General features: G+C 45.6%; 1 protein-coding gene across 1 annotated transcript in view; it reads right to left on the minus strand.

Annotated features, from left to right (window-relative positions):
• Nucleotides 1–581: 581 nt before the first annotated feature.
• The window catches only part of LOC123754508 (uncharacterized), a 43,173-nt gene continuing 20,725 nt past the window's right edge, over nucleotides 582–23,029 (minus strand). Inside the window, exons 3-12 of the mRNA XM_069326673.1 lie at nucleotides 22,716–22,921; nucleotides 21,971–22,177; nucleotides 17,732–17,891; nucleotides 16,817–17,530; nucleotides 10,885–10,976; nucleotides 7,464–7,741; nucleotides 3,431–3,574; nucleotides 1,743–1,961; nucleotides 1,445–1,573; nucleotides 582–1,378 (exon numbers count right to left, since the gene is read on the minus strand). Of these exons, the coding sequence (XP_069182774.1) occupies nucleotides 1,945–1,961; nucleotides 3,431–3,574; nucleotides 7,464–7,741; nucleotides 10,885–10,976; nucleotides 16,817–17,530; nucleotides 17,732–17,891; nucleotides 21,971–22,177; nucleotides 22,716–22,921 (1,818 nt within the window). The 3' untranslated portion in view covers nucleotides 582–1,378; nucleotides 1,445–1,573; nucleotides 1,743–1,944. The remainder of the gene's footprint in view (nucleotides 1,379–1,444; nucleotides 1,574–1,742; nucleotides 1,962–3,430; nucleotides 3,575–7,463; nucleotides 7,742–10,884; nucleotides 10,977–16,816; nucleotides 17,531–17,731; nucleotides 17,892–21,970; nucleotides 22,178–22,715; nucleotides 22,922–23,029) is intronic.

Here is a 23,029-nt window from a genome sequence, read left to right on the forward strand (position 1 = left end):
CAAAAGGTGTACAGATTCCTGAGCCTATTGGGCTCTATCATATCTACACTTGAAACTGTGTATGGAGTCAGCCTCCACCACATCACTTCCTAATGCATTATATTTGTCTACTACTCTGACCCTGAAAAAATTCTTTCTAATGTCTCTATGGCTCATTTGGGCACTCAATTTCCACCTGTGTCCCCTAGTGCGTGTGTCCCTTGTGTTAAAAAGTCTATCTTTATCTACCCTATCAATTCCTCTGAGAATCTTGTATGTGGTGATCATGTTCCCTCTAACTCTTCTGTCTCCCAGTGACGTTCTGTCATTATTATGTAGACGGTCGGACACTTACCAACCGTGAGACCTAAATGTAATGCATTTATTCTCAAGAAAGTAACCTTTATTTATAAGAAAATCTTGTTTGTGGTCTTCGGAGAGAACACATCTGATCACGCCAATGGTTGCATAAATATACTTCAGGAAGTAATAGTATCAGTGAGAGGAACACTTCTATTTCTTCCCATCAACTACGTTAGAATCTCAGCTCTAGCTTGTGGACGTTTTCTGTGATGTAATGGCATAAAAGACAAACACAAATCTACAAAAACAATATATTTGTAGCATAGACGCCATATTCAAGAAAATTCGCATTAAAATACTGAACAAAATTTTCCCTATTGCTTCAGTATTAATGCATCCCTTCTGACACCTTGGAATTTCACCGGAGAGAGTTTGTCCAATGCATCTACTGCAGAGTGAAGGAGTATATGATTTCACCGGCGCCTGCTTCATCGCCGTGACGTTTGGCTTGGCCCCCTGGAGGTACCACCCGCCCCTCTACGAAGTCCAAAGATTCATCTTGCTGCAAGATGGCGGGTGCGTCTTGTGCTTGGCTGGATGCCCCTTGTTGCACACCTCCCTCTGCCTCAAATATTGTTGCTTCCAGGAGTTGAGAGTCCTGTACACCAGAAGGCTGTGTTAGAATATCTTGGGTGACTGAAGAATGAGTTAGAATGTCTTGCGCAACGGGAGTCTGGCACAGAGCTTCTTGAGGCTCATTCAGGGCTTTGCCAGTAATTTGAGGCTGATTCAGAATCTCTTGAGTTACTGCAGCGTGCCTTAAAGCCTCTTGATTTACTGTAGTTTGAGTAAGTACCTCGTGAGCACATGAAGCGTGAGGCAGAACCTCATGCGCCTGACGGTTAATACTCGTGTCCTCACCTTGCGTCAGCACTTCTGCAGCCTCGGCCACAACTTGCAGAGGATTAAATACGTGCGTTGCGTGAAGGACTTGCTGCTGCTGAAGCCGATTCCTTTGCGAGCACAACACCATCGCATTATCGTGCTGGGTAGAGACACTTGGCTCTCCTGCTATTAGAGCACCATCCGCCACTACCTGTGACTCTATTAGAGCACCATCCGCCACTACCTGTGACTCTATTAGAGCAGCATCCGCCACTACCTGTGACTCTAAGGCCATCACCTGATCCGACGGGACAATAACTGTCCCTTCAGCCGGGTTCCTGGCATCCTGTGGGTGGCCGCAAGAGGTTCCTTCCACCATGTGGTGCTCATGGATTGTGGTCTGCAGCTGACGGAGGAAGAAAAGTCTCATAAACACCCCGAAGCAATCAGATCATCACGTCCATATTTGCTTATACGTGTGCTTCAAAGTAAATATATTATAGATTTGACCCCCTCCCCCCAAAAAAAAACATAAAATGCCCATTTAGTTCATCACCACAACTCTTAGACATTACCTGTTGGCTAGGGTGGTGAAGGTGGTGCTGAAGGTGCTTAGGCTGGAGTGTGGCGATGGAGATGCAGTCGGAGGGGGATGTGGTGAGGCCGAGGGTGGGCAGGAAGGCGGCCACGTCCTCAGGCTGGTCCACTTCTTTATCCGGAAGGATGAGGATCACATGACGTGTCCCGTCGTCGTCCTCTCCCTCGCCTGCGCCTCCCTCAGGCAGGTGCTGGATCTGCTCGGTGGTGTGCATATTATATATATATATATATATATATATATATATATATATATATATATATATATATATATATATATATATATATATATATATATATATATATATATAATCCGTCAACCATCATATAGTGGCTAATAACATTTCATTCACTTGTACACAATGAGCCTCGAACTGCCAACCACATTGACAGTAGTTAGCCTCTCTACCAAATGAGTCCCAAAAACTCCATTAAAGTTATGGTTCCGTTTGACATATACACAAACACCCATGTACAAGAGATATCCAAAGGCTATACTCATCGAATATACAGCAAATACACAAATACTAAGCCACCAACAAAAGAAATCAAATGCATGAATAATAATACCCGAAGCAACATTTCTGTGTTCCCGTGTGGTGACCCTAGCCAACACCAGCCCGTGTGGTGACCCCAGCCAACACCAGCCCGTGTGGTGACCCCAGCCAACACCAGCCCGTGTGGTGACCCCAGCCAACACCAGCTCGTGTGGTGACCCCAGCCAACACCAGCCCGTGTGGTGACCCCAGCCAACACCAGCCCGTGTGGTGACCCCAGCCAACACCACCCCGTGTGGTGACCCCAGCCAACACCAGCCCGTGTAGTGACCCCAGCCAACACCAGCCCGTGTGGTGACCCCAGCCAACACCAGCCCGTGTGGTGACCCCAGCCAACACCAGCTCGTGTGGTGACCCCAGCCAACACCAGCTCGTGTGGTGACCCCAGCCAACACCAGCTCGTGTGGTGACCCCAGCCAACACCAGCTCGTCACCACTCAACACAAACGCGTGCAATGTTGAGATGCTTTTAATGTTTAGCATTGAACTCACACACATATTTTGGGTCGAGGGTGGCGCACTGAGTCGGGTGATCAATCCCAGTTATATTCTGACTTTTTACCTCTAATGCATTTAATGTATATTGGCAGTGGGAACGACAGGGAGTAAATACCTCCCGTGGCAGTAAAGTCAGGTGGCAAGAAAGCTATGCAATAAGAAAAGCATGTAGTAAGGTATTCATTCATCCAGTAGGAAAGTCATGTCGTAAGACAGCCATGTCGTAAGAGAGCCAAGCAGTAAGAGAGCCAAGCAGTAAGAGAGCCAAGCAGTAAGAGAGCCAAGCAGAGGCACCACACAGAGTGCGTAAGATACACAGAGCCGGATGGATGGATGGGTCAGTAACACCTTAACTCATCTTGACCACACGAGTCGCCACATATATATACTCGCCGAAGGTCATAACCACAAACACACACACACACATCTGGTCGCCTCGGCAGCACAAGACCCAAAATAACACAGTCACCCCTGCTTCACACCTTGATTATAAACAAAACATTAAATTCAATTCAAAACAAACATGCTTACAAAGACACAAGAGTTATATAGTGATACTACGGGTGTGGGGGTGTGGGGTGTGACCTATAGCAACCATGGTTGACACCTACCACTATCCTCAGTGGATGGGGCGCCACCCCCTGGGCTTGGGTTAGGCCTGAGGATGTAGGGACGGTTGGGGGCCCGCAGGTAAAACCGCGTCCCTCGATTGGCTGCTCCTGCAGGGAACTGGCGTCCAAGCTCGTCTCTAACTTCTGAAACCAAACAATAGAGAACTTATTATTATTATTAGTTTTTTTTTTTTTTGATGCGTGAATATTGGAGGTCAGTAGCCAGAGGTAAGGTAAGACCGACGAGAATGTTGGGTTGTCGACGCGTCAGCTGGTAGTACAGAAAGGTACTAAGAAAGCCAGGTGTAAGAAAGCCAGGTGTAAGAAAGCCAGGTGTAAGAAAGCCAGGTGTAAGAAAGCCAGGTGTAAGAAAGCCAGGTGTGAGAAAGCCAGGTGTAAGAAAGCCAGGTGTAAGAAAGCCAGGTGTGAGAAAGCCAGGTGTAAGAAAGACAGGTGAGAGAAAGCCAGGTGTAAGAAAGCCAGGTGTAAGAAAGCCAGGTGTAAAGAAAGCCAGGTGTAAGAAAGCCAGGTGTAAGAAAGCCAGGTGTAAGAAAGCCAGGTGTAAGAAAGCCAAGAGATACAATATAGAATTACAGAATGGAGTTTTTCTGATGAACTTGCTATAGTTGAATGACAAGACGGCACTGATTTGAACAAGAGAATATAGGCGTCTTGGGCACGGTGCTAAGGCCTTTAGCTACATATACAGCATGTAAGATAGAGAAAGGTTGAACCGACTGGATCTTCCTTGACTGCCAGAAAGCCTTCGAAGTTGTTCCTCACAGGAGACTGTGAGGACGTTGTTCCTCACACACGTGGGAAGCAAGCAGGAGTAACTGGACGTGCTGGATAGTATAAGAGAATATCTCTCTTCAGCAGAGAGCAACAGTGAGAAGAGATGAGAATGGAGGGAAGTGACCTGTTGAACATTACAAAAACAAACACTTAAGCTGATCCTGATGTATGCCAATGACTTAATGAAGAATAGGACCTGCCTCGTATGGGCCAATAGCCCCTCTGCAGTTCTTACTACTACGCCTTACTTTGCTCCTCATCTCTCTCGTGCCTATTTATTGCCAGTCTCTACTTCCTCATCACAATCGACTTGAGAATGGTCCAGGACGGACCGAAACGTCGTCGTCCCTTCACATTCTAGTGTGTGGTCTGGTCAACACATAATGAAGAAGATTATGCATGTTCAAATCTATGGAGACGAATCAGAGTGATGGATTTTAATTTCAGGAGAAATTATGAGGAGAAAGCACTAAGCCAGTTTGACTATACAGCACTTGGAATGGATATGAAGACAGGGATCTGGGACGGAACGGAAGGAAGGAACGCTGCACAACCATTTCGTCCGTCGGCAGAATGAAGGACTGCATAATGCTTCAGAAGGTCTTTGACAAACAAACTACATACCAGGCCTACAAAAAAAAAGGCTAACTGACTGAAATTAAAAGACGACCAATGTGATGAAATCGTGACCTGAGGTGAAGAATCATCAGTGGCGGTGCTACTGGGAACATTGTGTTCCCAGTAGCTGAATCTGGAACAACAACGGAGCCAGGTCAAGCCACGGGGTCGAAACTAGGGATCAGTTTAGTAACCCTTAGGCACGTTGTGACGCTGTAGGCTACCATTGCTATGTATCCTAGACGCTGTAAGCTATCACTGCTATGTATACAAGACGCTGTAGGCTATCACTGCTTAGTATCCTAGTGTGGACTCTCCGCCTAAACACTAGGACGTGAGACTACAGGAAACTACGGAAGGCCTATTGGGCCATGCTATTTATATCCAACAAATTAGCTATATCCATAGAAATAAAAGAAAATCCAGATTTTACTATAAGATGGATGAAATTAAGGGGTTGCAAAGCTGCATTTCTTTAGCGTAAGAACAGTGACCCAGTGAATGCAGCAGGAAGTGGAAGTGTCTGAGGCTGACTTTATAATGATCTGAGGCTGACTTTATAATGATCTGAGGCTGACTTTATAATGATCTGAGGCTGACTTTATAATGATCTGAGGCTGACTTTATAATGATCTGAGGCTGACTTTATAATGATCTGAGGCTGACTTTATAATGATCTGAGGCTGACTTTATAATGATCTGAGGCTGACTTTATAATGATCTGAGGCTGACTTTATAATGATCTGAGGCTGACTTTATAATGATCTGAGGCTGACTTTATAATGATCTGAGGCTGACTTTATAATGATCTGAGGCTGACTTTATAATGATCTGAGGCTGACTTTATAAAGTGTCAAGTACGAATAATAGGAAATAAAAGTGTAGGAACAATTGGAATAGGTAACTGGCGACTGAAATAGGGCTCCCCAGGTGCGTCACTCACACTGTGCGCTCATATGTGGGAAAGGGGGGGCAGCACATATAGACACACATGTGTTACGTGGTCACATAACAGTCTGAATGACAACGTAGAGGTCCTTTTATTCTCATACACACACACACGTACCATCATAATTCACATGCAGCTTCAATCATTAAATTCTTGATTGATAAGTGCTTGTAAGTGCTCACTTACTAGCACACCATGCTAGCATGAGGCGCGCACACATCATACTGCCATGATTCTTACACAATACACCACCATAATTATCATACCTCATTCAATCATGATTCTCCCACAAGTGTATATACATATATGTACATGATTCTCACATATGTTTTTTTGAGTATATTGTACAGCCTAGCCAATATTATTCACCTGATCACTACATACGACAGACAGGCGTCTCGCTAGCCTGCGCTCGATCCCAAATGGTCTTTATATCCCCCTTACAAGTTCTATACAAAGATGGTAACTTGGACCAAAACTTTCACAGCTGCAGGTTGACGCTATGGGGTCAGTGCAACACCACTGGCGATGTGTTGCATCAATGTTGAGTCTCGGGGGGATGGGAGGGGGGGACGTTAATTTTTAGGCTGCAGCTGCTACTGAGCCGTCACGGCTAACTATCGCGTTGGATCATAATGAATGATGAATGATTTAGGTAAGAATGATACTAAAAGTTGATCACTTGGCCAGAATACTGCTTTCCGTTATAGAAGATTGAAATGCTAATGTTTACTTATTAAACCTGACTATTATCGTATATTGTATAGCCTTGTATATATATATATATATATATATATATATATATATATATATATATATATATATATATATATATATATATATATATACCTGTTTAACGTCCGATAAAAGGGGGGCTTTTTATGCATTCTACTTGCTTATATAAGCACGCATGCGCAAGAACAGATACCAGTACTGTGCACTAAAACTGAGAGTCAGGATTTATGATCTGAACTCAACCCCGGTACGCACAGTTAGATTAAAACACACACATACACACACACACACACACACACACACACACACACACACACACACACACACACACACACACACACACACACACACACACGTTTGCGACGAGGCTCGTCCCAGAGTTACGAGGGTTGGGATATGAAGAGCGCCTGAAGGAACTGAACCTTACGACACAAGAAAAAAGAAGGGAGAGAGGGGATATGCTAGGGATATATAAAATACTCAGGGGAATTGACAGAGTGGAAATAGATGAAATGTTCACACGTAATATTAACAGAACGAGGGGACATGGATGGAAGCTGGAAACCCAGATGAGTCACAGAGATGTTAGGAAGTTTTCTTTTAGCGTGAGAGTAATGGAAAAATGGAATGCACTTAAGGAGCAGGATGTGGAAACAAACTCTATTCATAATTTTAAAACTAGATATGATGTGGAAATAGGACCGGAGTCATTGCTGTAAACAACCGATGGCTAGAAAGGCGGGATGCAAGAGTCAATGCTCGATCCAGCAGGCACAAATAGATGAGTACACAAACATCTGCAGTTAATTGAGAGAACATTAATGACACCGTAGCCACAGATGACCACAAAGGGAAGTAAGGGAAACATTTCGTTTAGCGTGTAAGTAATGCTCAAGATGTTACCCACCTCCTTCCCCCGGTCCAGTGATCACTGACCTGCTTCAAGGTGGAAGTTCCCAGACGTTGTTCCTCCTCTCCCGGGCAGCTCCCCGGCGCTTCCTGCCCCCACCTCCTCCTCCACCACCTCCGTGGCCTGCCCGTGCTCGTCCTCGGGGACTCCGTGCTGGGCCACGTACTCCAGCTGGTGCCCGGAGGGTGGGGTCTGGGAGAGGACGTCCTCCTCGCCCTCCACCGTGTCCTCGCTGCCCGGGTCCTCCTCCTCCTCCTCCTCCTCCTGGTCCTCACTCTTGACGCTGGGGTCAACTGGCCGCCGACTCCAAGGGTATACAAGTTGCACATTACATCTTAATATCATTCATTTATGATAAAAAATATTTGCAATTTATAAATATAGATACCTCTGTTATCATAGATATGGTTCCCAATTAAAAGTGCAGTAATATACTTGATTTCGACTACAGTATTTTTTTATGTACAATACCTTATATATGTTATACTAACGTACTGGTTATACTAGTAATCTAATGTGAAATACAGACAGACTATAAGTGACAAATATATATGTGTGATAAAACCCCACAGATTCGAAAAAAAAGATGAACTACTCAATATTTCGGTTTCCAAATTGGGAAGCCTTCTTCGGCAGAATGAAAAGTGTGACGGAGAAGCCGCCGATACGAGGACTGAGTAAGTAACCAGACGCCGGCTTGCCGTCCCGTCAACAGCCTCGTGTAACACACCATACAAGGTGTTGTATGCTGTTGTATGTATGCTGTTGTATGTATACTGTTGTATGTATGCTGTTGTATGTATGCTGTTGTATGTATGCTGTTGTATGCTGCTGTTGTATGCTGTTGTATGTATGCTGTTGTATGCTGTTGTATGTATGCTGTTGTATGTATGCTGTTGTATGCTGCTGTTGTATGTTGCTGACAAGATTTTGGTGCCCACTAAGCCATGGAAGATATTAAAGTTTGAAATATTATCTTCCTGTATGAATTATATTATTGTTTTTGCCTTTTAAAACTGTCTGTTTAAAGCAGGAGGCCAGACGCCTGGGGGTAGCTTCGCCCAACTTTTCAACACGACAGACGGGTGGTATATGACTGTCCATAGGTTGGTCGGGGGGGGGGAGGTCAGTCATATTGCTTCTTGTATGAAATATCGGCTCCGACAGTGACCCCCCCCCCTCCCCCACAACCACTTGTATTTTGATTAAGTATAGATTTTTTGAGGAGTTTCATGTTTTCGTAATATCATAGTGTCTAAGGTAGCTGCACAAATGCAGATGTACCTAAATGTGTAGATAATAAAAAAAAATCGTAATATGCAGAGAGAGAGGGAAAGAGAGAGGTTGGGAGAAAAAGAGACACAAATAAAAGAAATACAGAGAGAGAGAGAGAGAGAGAGAGAGAGAGAGAGAGAGAGAGAGAGAGAGAGAGAGAGAGAGAGAGAGAGAGAGAGAGAGAGAGAGAGGAGGGGAGGGGGAGCAGACAGACCTGGGCACCTCCGGGTATTCCCATATTATATATATATATATATATATATATATATATATATATATATATATATATATATATATATATATATATATATATATATATGAGAAGAGGAGTGAGGTCTGTCTGGGTTTTATTCTTCCATCTATCTGTTCATCTATTTCTCCATCCATCCATCAGTCTGTCTGTCCATATATATGTCCATCTATCCATCCAACTACAAATTTGTATATCATTTTATCTATTTATCCGTTTATCCAAGCATCTATCCACTTACCCATTCCTTTCCCCCGTCCCATCCCAGATCCTTATCCTGGCCCCCTTCTAAGTGCTATACAGTCTTCGTGGCTTGGCGCTTTTCCCTGATAGTTTCCTTCCCTTTTCCGAAATCAGGTGAAGAGTGGGGCATATCATTGATTTTTTTTTTTTAGTTTGTTTTGAAAATATTCAGCTGTGTAGCTGGCGGCCAGTCTCAAAGTTAGAGGCCAAGGGCTAGCCTCACCCAAATTGGCAGAGGGAATGGTCTGAGGTTCGGGATGAACATAGGTTGGTCCGCCGAATTCAGAAGGAAACAGTGTGGCAAGATTACATTCAGATTCCCCAGTCGACGATTTTTTGCTAACCCTGCACATATTTTGAAAACCAAAAAGCTTCACATTTATTATATTTTTTCCTTATAATAATATTCAACATTATTCACCGATGTCAGGAAAATTAGCAGACTAATTTCTGATAATCGTATTTTCGCCATCAGCTCGATAAAACACGTAGGTTAAATACAGCCACCACTGCTCCCACAGCCAAATTAACCTCCCTGCTGCTCGTAGAAAACTAAAAGCTAACTCACAAAGTCGAACGGGAGCAACTATTATTTTCTGAGTGAATGTCATTTTATTAGTAATATTGAAGGATAGAGGGCGGAGAAACAGGAGTGGAGGGGGAGAGGGGATGTGAAGGGGAGGGGGATGACGAAAGGATTGGGGAATGGGGAGGCGAATGAAGGGGGATAGGGGAGGCGAATGAAGGGGGATAGGGGAGGAAGGGAGAAAGAGGGGGATAGGGGAGGAAAGGAGAAAGAGGGGGATAGGGGAGGAAGGGAGAAAGAGGGGGATAGGGGAGGAAGGGAGAAAGAGGGGGATAGGGGAGGAAGGGAGAAAGAGGGGGATAGGGGAGGAAGGGAGAAAGAGGGGGGACAAAGGGATGGGGAAGAGTTGGGAAGACGAGATACTTGCGGTAAGGGGAAGCGGGGTAGGAAGGAAAGATGGGGAGGACGAGGGGAGAGGGGGGGATTTGATGGGTGGGGAAGGACGAGGGAAAGGGGTTAAATTAAATGCTCTAAGAAATATAAGTAATTATAAACACCCTCAAGCCACTGTCATGGCGTTAACTGTGTAATGTGGTGCGTAATGTCCGTGGAGTTTGCAGTGTCATCATAATATAATTTCAATTTCTGATAATTGAGAAACTAACTAATCATCCTGTGTGATGGGGATTGTTTAGCATCACGTAGCTAGCTTTTTGACACTGTACTCCCCTTTCAGTACAGTCTAGGGTAGCTGCACAAATGCAGATGTACCTAATATATTAATAAAAAAAAATAATAATTTCTGAGATTCATACAATTGTTTCAGTGCTATATGAAAACAACTTTGCAACTTGAAAGAAATTGAAACGGGTTAAAAGGGGGGAGGGAAGAGAGGTGGAATGAGGAATCAAGAGAGAGAGACAGAACACTCCGGGTACCGCCAGGGTACCTCCCATATATATTTAAAAAGACTCTGAAATTGGTTTCCCAAATTATCAAAATTAGGTAAGACGATAGAGACATTATTTATTCACACAGTAACGTTGGTTGGATGTTAGTGTGGCAATCCTATATGGTGTTGCAAACGCTACGCTGCCACCTCCTATACCTATATGGTGCTGCAAACACTACCAAGGTTGGTCTAGGTGTGTACCTGTGTCGCTTCTTGTGGACGAAGGGGAGCGGGGTGTTGGTAACGGTGGTGTCGTCCTCGGGCCGGTAGTAACTCCTGATGTGACTCGTCACCTGCCGGAGGAGTGAAGGACGAGCGTCACAGGCTGAGGAGGACCTTGCTTAATGTACAAGTCTGAAGGAGACCAACATGTCACCCTTGGTCATGGATGTTTAACTCTATGTTACATTGGGAGTGGAAACTCTCCCTGTCCACTTACACATATATCTCAAAGTTATCGAGACCAATAATTCCCGCTTTATTATAAATGTATAATAGATGAGTAAATATGTTCCTGTTAAGTGTAACAGGTTACCATGCAAACCCTATGAACATCTGTGTGATGAACACGATGAGTCACAATAACGTGGCTGAAGATCTGATGACCAGACCACACACCAGATGATGAGGAGACTAATACACTTGATAAAGGTGGATTAATCCACTTGAAAAAAGTGGATTAGATGGAGGGGGGGAAGATGTAATGATATTTCTCCTGATGTAACCATCAGATACCTATCATCATCATAACCCTGATGGTTACATCAGGGGGAAGCGCCAAGCCATTACGACTATAAAGCACTTGGAAGGGGTCAGGATAAGGATTTGGGAAGGGACGGGGGGCTAAAGGAATGGTGCCCAACCACTTGGACGGTCGGGGATTGAACGCCGACCTGCATGAAGCGAAGTCCAGGATGGACTTCGTCGTCTCCTCCTCTTCTGGTTTGGAAGACGACGACGTTTGGCCATCCTCAGTGTGATACTGTCGAATATACTGCATATCAGTGTAAACAGTTTCTCCTCAGCTTCTGAAGGAGAAGCTGAGGAGAACAGCTTCAAGCTTCTCCAAAAGCTTCTCCACCTGCACCAACCTACCCTGGCTTTGCGTCAGGGTAGAAAAAAACAGAACAGTTCGAAGCATAAATTTGTTACGAGGTCCAGAAGTGGTGGTCTTCACCAGACCTGAACTGGAGCTGTGACGGTTAGCGTGTCCATCAGCCAGCGAGAGTGAACGGTCCCGGGGCACCAGACCCGTGTGTGTGTGTGTGTGTGGACCACACCACGCCTGCCTGCCTGTCTTCCTGCACACAACGCCTGTCGCAGAGACCACACACCTGCAGGAGGAACCTCATACCTGCAGGAGAGACTACACAACTGCAGGAGACCATACACCTGGAGAAAAGAGACCACATACCTGCGGGGGAGAGAGAGAGACCAGACACCTACAAAAGACAGACCACACACACACACATCTGCAGGAGAGAGGACCACACACCTGCCTGGATAATCTACCTGTGAATATAAAAGCAATACACATCCGACATGTACGTTCCCTGCTACCCCATCACCCCCCACCTTCTCCACCCACACCTGCACCCTCTCCACATCCCCACCTTCTCCAACACCCACCCCACACCCTCTACCCTCTCCACCTCACACTCCCACCCAATACAGACCCCTCCCCCCACTCCACAACCCCACCTCCAGGCCTCCTCCTCCCCTCCACCCGCGCGTGTGTACTCACCTAATTGTGCTTCGCATGTTCAGCTTTGGCTCTTTGGTCCCGCCTCTCGACTGTCAATCAACTGGTGTACAGGTTCCTGAGCCTACTGGGCTCTATCATATCTACATTTGAAACTCCATGGACTCCATGCTAGAGCCGCATACTCCAAGATTGGTCTGACATATGTGGTATATAATGTTCTGAAAGATTCCTTAGACAAGTTTCTAAAGGCCGTTCTTATGTTAGCCAACCTGGCATATGCCGCTGATGTTATCCTCTTTGATATGAGCTTCAGGGGACAGGTCTGGCGTGATATCAACCCCCAGGTCTTTCTCTCTCTCTTTCTGACTCTTGAAGTATTTCATCTCCCAAATGATACCTTGTATCTGGTCTCCTGCTCCCTACCCCTATCTTCATAACATTACATTTGCTTGGGTTAAACTCTAACAACCCTTTGTTTGACCATTCCTGCAGCTTGTCCAGGTCTTCTTGAAGCCTCAAGCTGTCCTCCTCTGGCTTAATCCTTCTCATAATTTTGGCGTCGTCAGCAAACATTGAGAGGAATGAGTCTATACCCTCTGGGAGATCATTTACGTATATCAGAAACAGGATAGGTCCGAGTACAGAGCCCTGTGGGACTTCACTGCTGACTTCACGCCAATCTGAGGTCTCACCCCTCACTGTAACTCTCTGCTTCCTATTGCTTAAGTACTCCCTTATCCACTTGAGCGCCCTACCAGTTACCCCTTCCTATTTCTCCAGCTTATGCATCAACCTTTTATGGGGGACTGTGTCAAAGGCTTTCCGACAGTCCAAAAAAATGCAGTCCACCCATCCTTCTCTTTCTTGCTTAATCTTTGTCACCTGATCGTAGAATTCTATTAAGGCAAGATTTACCCTCCCTGAACCCATGTTGATGGGTTGTCACGAAGTCCCTTCTCTCCAGATGTGTTTCTAGGTTTTTTCTCGCGATCTTCTCCATCACCTTGCATGTGTGTGTGTGTGTGTGTGTGTGTATGTGTGTGTGTGTGTGTGTGTGTGTGTGTGTGTGTGTGTGTGTGTGTGTGTGTGTGTGTGTGTGTGTGTGTGTGTGTGTGTGTGTGTGTGTGTGTGTGTGTAAGATGGAGACCTGAGGTCGTCCAGGTAGGAGCTCCACCGTGTAACAAAGTCCCCTGGTAAGATGATGTTCGTCTCTGACCGCCAGACACTGGCGTGACAATTAAAACACGAAAGGAAAGTCACTCCGCATCTGACATGAAACTGGAAATTTGGCAAGAGCCGAACACCTTCCCCCACCGCTCCCGTCACCACACCACGAGCAAGTGGCCAGCAGGGCCATAGTGGCCACGGCTGACGTAGTAGCCACGGCTGACGTAGTGGCCACGGCTGACGTAGTAGCCACGGCTGACGTAGTGGCCACGGCTGACGTAGTAGCCACGGCTGACGTAGTGGCCACGGCTGACGTAGTAGCCACGGCTGACGTAGTGGCCACGGCTGACGTAATAGCCACGGCTGACGTAGTGGCCACGGCTGACGTAGTAGCCACGGCTGACGTAGTGGCCACGGCTGACGTAATAGCCACGGCTGACGTAGTGGCCACGGCTGACGTAATAGCCACGGCTGACGTAGTGGCCACGGCTGACGTAGTAGCCACGGCTGACGTAGTGGCCACGGCTGACGTAGTAGCCACGACTGACGTAGTAGCCACGGCTGACGTAGTGGCCACGGCTAGCGCAGTCACCCCCTCCACCTAGCACTCCTAGCTGCTGTTCACTTAATATTCTATATTCTTTCAAAGGCGACATTGGCTCCCCGCGCGGACGCAGACCCATATCAATATATAAGTGACTGTGTCTCCGCTGGTGACATCAAAGGCTTTCTTCCTCCCTGCTGCGAAGTCTCGCCCTCCTCGCTGGACGGCGGCGGCGTCTTGGGCTCGGGGACGTGGGTGGCCGAGAATAATTATGGGCTCTCATGACCGACTTGCTGAAGTAATTTTCTTCCTTCAGGGAATCTCGATACAAATCTTGAAGTTGGTATGTCATTCATGGTGGTGAATTTGGAGAGTTCTTTGTCAATATCGACAGGGTTTAACTTCAATGTTTTTTTGTTTACGCTTATACGCCTTGTGGTCAAGAGACCTCAGATACCTGGCGAAGGCGTGGGTAATAGTGTACGAATAATGACGCTGATGATCGCAGTATTCATCAGAACAGCAGCAACAACAGCACCTACAACGCCAACAATAAAACGACCGTTATGACAAAAACAAAAGTACAGCAACTGTAGCACAGGTTACAGAAACATTAATAACATCTATAACAAGACAAGCGACAACTACAACGACAGTACTCAATCCTTATCGTGATTTTGACAAACCTTCCACAGATGGCGTCACAGTGATGGGCGAAACGGAAGTTTACCTAAAGAAAGACTGTAAAGGCTCTTTTGGAGATGGTGAGAGGATGCTGGAGGAGTTTGAAGTTTGAGGAAAGAGCTTGGGGGTGGATTTTATAAGGGGAAAGAGCATGGAGATAGATGTTATAAGGGGAAAGAGCATGGGGGGTGGATTTTATAAGGGAAAAGAGCTTGGAGATGGATGTTATAAGGGGAAAGAGCTTGGAGATAGATGTTATAAGGGGAAAGAGCATGGGGGTGGATTTTATAAGGGAAAAGAGCTTGGAGATGGATGTTATAAGGGGAAAGAGCTTGGAGATGGATGTTATAAGGGAAAAGAGCTTGGAGATGGATGTTATAAGGGAAAAGACCTTGGAGATGGATGTTATAAGGGGAAAGAGCATGGGGGTGGATTTTATAAGGGAAAAGAGCTTGGAGATGGATGTTATAAGGGGAAAGAGCTTGGAGATGGATGTTATAAGGGAAAAGAGCTTGGAGATAGATGTTATAAGGGGAAAGAGCTTGGAGATGGATGTTATAAGGGGAAAGAGCTTGGAGATGGATGTTATAAGGGGAAAGAGCTTGGAGATAGATGTTACAGTGTCGTAGACGTTGGAACTTGGCGACTGATGCTGTAGACTAAGGAGCTTGGAGATGGATGCTGTTGAAGGCAGAAGCTCGGAGATGGTTGTGAAGCTGGATGAAAAAGATTGGGATTGGAAGGGTGAGGGGAGGGGGGGGGGACTATGGAGTCGAAGGGAAATATATGCAGCTAAAGGGAGGTGAGAGGGACGGGAATGGAGTATAAGTCATAAAGTTTGAGTTAAGACTGTGAAATCGGACCTTAAGGATGGAAGCAAGAGGTTGGTGTACCCAGAAGCACTAGGTTTGAATCCTCTTCATGGCTCATACTAATTTTTCTCATTGATACACCACGTTAAGGTGATATCTTGGTGCACGGGTAACATGATGTTAGAGATGGAGCTAGAATGATGGAATTATATTTTAAGATTGACCACTAGATACATGAAAGAGGATGAAGATCAAAAGTGGAAGATAGACGATAAAGACACACACACACACTAAGACAGGATGTTGGAGGGAGATAAGACTTGAGAGTAATGAACGATGAGTTAAACCAAGTGGAAGGTGGCCAAGGGGGGCCCGGGAAGCTTCGCAGAACATGTTAACCATTACGGAGTGTGCAAGGAGCTCTGAGTGGCCCCACTCTGTCTCAAGCCCACGTTCAACGCTCGGCTGCAGTTAGCATAAATCCCTGTCGTGGGGTTCATATACTTGTCCGGGAGCCTGGCGTTAATGTGACCAGGATGCATAAAACAGTAATACTGGTACGCGATAGACAGCGGAGAGATCCCCCTGCATGTCAATAGCAACTGGCCTCCCATGGCCGTCCTCGTGGTGAATACCCGAGCCCGGGCGAACAAAGAGCGAGAGAAAGGTGGTGGTGGTGGTGGTGGTAGAGGCAATAACAGTAAGAGAAAGAGACAAGAGTTGAATAAAACGAGAGCCATAACCAAAGGATGAATAATGATGCGTACAACCACAAGCCGAGATGGTTTTCCAGGCGTATGTGGGAGGCAGCGGTTGGGATGGTAATTGTGGCTCCTCCACATGCTCAGGTGTCTGTGACTGAGGAGTTGATGGGTTCCAATCAAGCTTTCCTTTCATGCATATACATCTTACACATACACACCTGTACTTGCATCAAGACAAACACACACACCCTTCACGTACTCATTAGCAACCAAGAGAGCGCGAACATGAATACACACACACATACATACATACATACATGTAGATATGAAAAAGCCCAGAAGGCTAGGGAACTTAAATACCCGTCCCCTGATGATTGAAAGACGGACCCCGGAACTAAAGCTTAACCTAAAGCAAGCACAACTGGATGAAAACATACACACTAAACCAAACCCAATCATAAGAAGGAACTATGTATTGAAATTAATAACAATTAGTATAAAACAAACTTTTACTCACATCATCTTTAGTCTCGAAGACTTTCCTGTGCTTTTCCAGAAGGTGCGCCTGGAACTCTGTGGCGTAGTTGCTCTTGAAGACGTCACACTCAAGTAACCGGTCGTTTTTGGAACTCAGACTTGAAGACTCTTTACTGCTAAAGCAGAGTGGTTCTCCTTCACACAGAGACTGAGATTCGTCAATGTCCATAGACTTGGGAACACAAAAATCCAGGGTTTTTGAGTTTCCGGGCTCGAGGGGTTGGGTGGATGATGTTCCAGAATGAAAGCAATGAGATGGGGATGATCCAAGATTAAGGACCTGAGAAGTGGACGGACAAAGATTAAGTGCTTGAGTGATGGGTGATGCTAGATTTAGAGACTGAGAATTGGGAGAACCAAAGTTGAGAGACTGAGAAGTTGTGGAACCAATAGTTAAAGTGTGAGATGTTGACGCGCCAATATTGATAGGCTCAGAAATAGACACTCCAAGACTGAGAGGTAGAGAGGTAGACACGCCAAGATTGAGAGGCTGAGAGGTAGACACGCCAAGATTGAGAGGCTGAGAGGGAGACGAGTCAAGATTTAGAGTCTGAGCGGACTCAAGGTTGGACTCGGAGACCGGGACTTTATCATAGGTTGCTTCAGGGTCTTGACTACTGTCACACAGCCGACACTCGTACATGAACCTGCCAGGGTGACGCTTGGTCTTCAACATATGCTTGCGCAAGTTCTCCTGAAACAGGTTTTAGAAAGTCAAACTTATCGTACCAACCATTATTCAATGTCCCACTCAAGATGCAAAAGTATATCATTAGTTCAGAATTCATATTAAATGTACACCCACACAGAAAAGCTTTATTGGCTACTGTAATTTGTGTGATTGGAATACAATGGAATACACACACAGCAGTGGTACGAACCTAGCTTAGCTCACCTGATTATTACAGACGTAGGCGCAGTAGGGGCAGGAGAAGGGTGTGGAGCCGGTGTGGAGGCGCAGGTGTCGGCGGAGGTGTGGGAGGCGGGCCGTGGTGTAGTTACAGTGAGGACACCCATACTCGTCTCCTGCACTCTGCTTGTGGCCCTGCCGGTGACTGGACACGCAACACAAACAGTTCAGTCTTAACCAAACAGTCATATGCACCCACGCCGCACAATTGGGTCGTAAATTAAAGTCTCCAAATTGATACAGTAGAACATATTGAATCAATATTTCTTGTAGACATGTGTTATTGATTTTGACCAAAGGGTTTGGTCAATAATTCTAGTAACGAATATTCTGCATATTTCTTATATTCTTCACTTGGGATGGCAGTTGAAAAATTAACTCAGAATTTTACTGTTACTGAAGGAGCGTTCTAAAGTTCTCTCCAGCATCTACGGCGGAAGAGAAAGAGCAAACACCTAATGACAAGTACGTAACGACGGGCGTCTAGGAATCACCAGGTCGCTAGTTCAAGTCACTCCATTAACTCAAAATGATTTTAATTGATATATCATGCCATTGTGATTTCCCTGCGACACGATGTAATGACAGGTTTGACATTATTCACATTAAGTGCTGATGAATGGTCCATTCACTGGTGCTGAGCAGTGATCGATACAACGGTGCTGAGCCCGGGCCGATTCCCTCGTGCTCAGTAGTGACAGATTCACTGGTGCCGAGGTGTGAATCATTCTCTGCCTGCAGGCATGAACGATTCATTTATCAGAATTAAAAGCGTCGAGTTATGGAAAGTGTAACGGCTGACGTTCTTGACGCAGTGTCGTGTACGGTTGGGCTACAAGCAGCTGTGACAGAGTATCGATGTGTACACAGTATATGTGTACAGTGTACGTGTACACAGTATAGTGAATGAATGTTACTACACGTGTACATACACCCCCCCCCCGTTACCCCTGCTTACTTACATTAAATACGCTTGTGTTACAAGTAGCTTCAGCAGTAGAGAAGGTGAGACAGACACTTCTGTCTACGGGACAACGTAGTTCTCATACCGGGCGATATTTCTGTCCTACGAGCCGGACAGGTAAGTGGGATAGTGCGGCTAGCGTGAACACCTGTCAGTCAGTCACCCCACATCCTGTCACTGAGGGGTGATAGTTGACAGAGTAGTGATGCTGATAGTGAATAGACGTGGAGGAAATTGTCCTCTTGCTCCACACAACTTTTAAGTCATTATTCCACGCCAAAAACCCAAAGTAATACGTCAAATACTGACTAATGTAGAATTCAGTCAATATTTGACTTACACGTTGTGAGGCCGAGGATCCTTTTGTTTTGATGCTGGAGTGTGTTATTTCAGCACCAAAGTTCAAATGTAGTGGAAGTGCCACAGAGTGAACACTTACTGAACATCCTCTCCCGGGAAAACTCACATCTCGTTCAACTCACGTAAAGACTAAGGTTGTGTAAGCGGGAGGTTTTAGCGACTGAGTGAGTTAGTGGGGGAGACGGGTCGCCTAGCCAGTTGTCCCGCAGCACCCGGGTCTACCTTCCTGTCTCGCTTGATTACCCTCACAACACTGTGAGTGGCGCCCTCCCGCCCACTGGCCTTTCTCCATCTCAAACACTATTTACTCGTCCGGTTATGCTAAGACTTTGAAATGCCCTGTCATTTAAACATCAAAGTCCAACAAACGACCCCCCCCCCCCCTCTAGCCTTTTCAAAATAAGATTTTGTGATGCATATACCGGCTACGATTGCCAAAAAAAAAGAGTATAGATACTCTTGGATCGAGCCAGCATTATATAAAGAATTAAATTCCGTGAAATATGTAAATATGACTTGGAGTTTGTTTTATCCAACCGTCAATATTTTCCCTTCAACATCATAATGGGCAGTTATTTGTAGCGTGGTAACGGGTTTAAACAACAGGTGTAAATCAGAGGTAAGGCTTTACAAGCTGTAAGAGGGAAGCACTTAATACACACACGCGCACACATACACACACGCGCGTGCGCCAACACACACACACACACACACACACACACACACACACACACAGGAGAAAGATCTAGGAGTTGATATCACACCAAACCTGTCTCCTGAAGCCCACATAAAAAGAATAACGTCTGCGGCATATGCGAGGCTGGCTAACATCAGAACAGCGTTCAGGAACCTGTGTAAGGAATCATTCAGAATCTTGTACACCACATATGTAAGACCAATCCTGGAGTATGCGGCCCCAGCATGGAGCCCGTACCTTGTCAAGCACAAGACGAAGCTGGAAAAAGTCCAAAGGTATGCCACTAGACTAGTCCCAGAACTAAGAGGCATGAGTTACGAGGAAAGGCTGCGGGAAATGCACCTTACGACACTGGAAGACAGAAGAGTAAGGGGAGACATGATCACAACCTACAAAATCCTCAGAGGAATCGACCGGGTAAACAAAGATAAACTATTCAACACTGGTGGGACGCGAACAAGGGGACACAGGTGGAAACTGAGTACTCACATGAGCCACAGAGACGTTAGAAGGAACTTTTTTAGTGTCAGAGTAGTTAACGGATGGAATGCATTAGGCAGTGATGTGGTGGAGGCTGACTCCATACACAGTTTTAAATGTAGATATGATAGAGCCCAGTAGGCTCAGGAATCTGTACACCAGTTGATTGACAGTTGAGAGGCGGGACCAAAGAGCCAAAGCTCAACCCCCGCAAGCACAAATAGGTGAGTACAAATAGGTGAGTACACACACACACAATAGGCTCAGGAATCTGTACACCAGTTGATTGACAGTTGAGAGGCGGGACCAAAGAGCCAAAGCTCAACCCCCGCAAGCACAAATAGGTGAGTACAAATAGGTGAGTACACACACACACACACACACACACATATATACACACAGCCTCGCGGCTAAGAGGACAGCGCTCGTGAGTCCTAGTCCTAAGGGCCCGGGTTCGATCCCCGGCGGAGACGGAAACAAATGGGCAGTTTCTTTCACCCTGATGCTTTGTTCACCTGGCAGTAAATAGGTACCTGGTAGTTAGACAGCTGCTACGGGCTACTTCCTGTGTGTGTGTGTGTGTGTGTGTGTGTGTGTGTGTGTGTGTGTGTGTGTGTGTGTGTGTGTGTACTCACCTAATTGTACTCACCTAATTGTGCTTGCGGGGGTTGAGCTCTGGCTCTTTGGTCCCGCCTCTCAACCGTCAATCAACTGGTGTACAGATTCCTGAGCCTATTGGGCTCTATCATATCTACATTTGAAACTGTGAATGGAGTCAGCCTCCACCACATCACTTCCTAATGCATTCCATTTGCTAACTACTCTGACACTGAAAAAGTTCTTTCTAACGTCTCTGTGGCTCATTTGGGTACTCAGCTTCCACCTGTGTCCCCTTGTTCGCGTCCCACCAGTGTTGAAAAGTTCATCCTTGTTTACCCGGTCGATTCCCCTGAGGATTTTGTAGGTTGTGATCATGTCCCCCCTTACTCTTCTGTCTTCCAGTGTCGTGAGGTGCATTTCCCGCAGCCTTTCCTCATAACTCATGCCTCTTAGTTCTGGGACTAGTCTAGTAGCATACCTTTGGACTTTTTCCAGCTTCGTGTGTGTGTGTGTGTGTGTGTGTGTGTGTGTGTGTGTGTGTGTGTGTGTGTGTGTGTGTGCGTGCGAGTGTTAGAGCGAAATATATATGTAGTAGACATAATAGAGGAAAAATAGATTGGTTAGAAATGCGGGGTCAAAGAGTCAATAGCTCGATCCTGCAGACACAAATAGGAAACACAAATAGTAAATACACACAAACACACGCTCGCACAGATGTAATCGATGCTAATTCAATACACAGTTTAAAAATATAAATATGATGATATAATAGCGAAAAAAAATCATTGCACTGAACTACTGAATTAGGTGCAGTAAATCTTGGAGAGTATATATATATATATATACTCTCCAAGATTTACTGCAGGTAAACACAAACCGTAACTGTCTCTATTTTCCGCTTGTTACAACTTGTAATAAAGTTGTTACATTTTGGCTTAACGTGTTTATGACGTATTAGAACGTTGTTACAACTTGCTATATTGGTTGTTATAATTGGTTAGGAGGTGTTAAAACTTGTCCGAACGTTGTACCAACGTCGTAGTTTCGGTGTGTGTTTGCGGGTACCAAGTAATACTGTTATCATAAAGACCAAGAAAAGAATGAAACGAGACCGAGAACTTACACCTTAAGCTTGTTGCAGGTCTCACACTGGACCCCACACACATCGCACAGCAGCGAAGGAGGCGGTGGGAGCCTTTTACCCCTGCGGCTCCTCAAGCACGACCTATGGCACGACTTGGGTTCAGAGTCTGCCTGGGAGCCTTTGTCTGAAGGTGGGGAGGGAGGGGCGTGGGTGTGGGCCTCCTGCGTGTGGCGGTGCAGGTGCCATCTGGAGGGAGCAGGAAAGATGGCATCACTCAGGCATGGCATCAACAAGCACACATTCCTGTGACTGATTCACTTCTTGCGTCTCAATATTTACATAAGAAAGTCTAACTCATTATTCAACTTCAGATACATATTATGACAGATATTATAGGCTAACAAATTATTTCCTAAAAACACTTAACGCCCATTGACTTATTAAGCCCAATTTGAGTCAATTAAATGTTTTCAACCTATTAGTGTCTTCTGCAAAAACCCTCATTCAAGATGAATTTTTATCTGACCTGCCATGTAGTGGGTTATCAGTAGGTTCATAAGATTTGCTGGCTAGTAAGCAAGGCACATGTCTAAAGTCAAGTCAATAAAATTAATGCCTTTATAAATTAATCTGATTCCGATAAACTACTTTGCTAAGAAAAGAACAAACTGTTTGCTAAGCAGGGAGCGATTCAGTCATTTCCGCAGCACAGAAAAAAAGGTTCATATTCCATGTATTTTCCAATATTGATCCCAATATTAAACAGCCAAAGTAATTAACTTGCCTGTTAAGAAGTGTTTTGCCGCAGGTGTGGCAGAGAGCGGGGGCATGGTTGGCCCGAGACCCGTCACTCTGAGTGTGGACCATGGTCAGGTGTCTCTCCAGCCACAGCTGTTGCGGGAACTTCCTGGAGCAGAGGTGACAGGCATACGGCCACTCGTTACTGTGGCTCAGCATGTGGCCCTTGACGGAGGAGAGCCGTAGATTGGTCTGCCGAAGGATAGATCATAAATCAAGGTATATTTCGCCTAACAACTGGGTGTATTGTCTACAGTTGTCTCAGTCTTTATCAAGTAGTCGTACACGTGAAAACAAAAT

The sequence above is a fragment of the Procambarus clarkii genome, chromosome 1 (genome assembly GCF_040958095.1).
Source record: "Procambarus clarkii isolate CNS0578487 chromosome 1, FALCON_Pclarkii_2.0, whole genome shotgun sequence".
Lineage (NCBI taxonomy): Eukaryota > Metazoa > Arthropoda > Malacostraca > Decapoda > Cambaridae > Procambarus > Procambarus clarkii.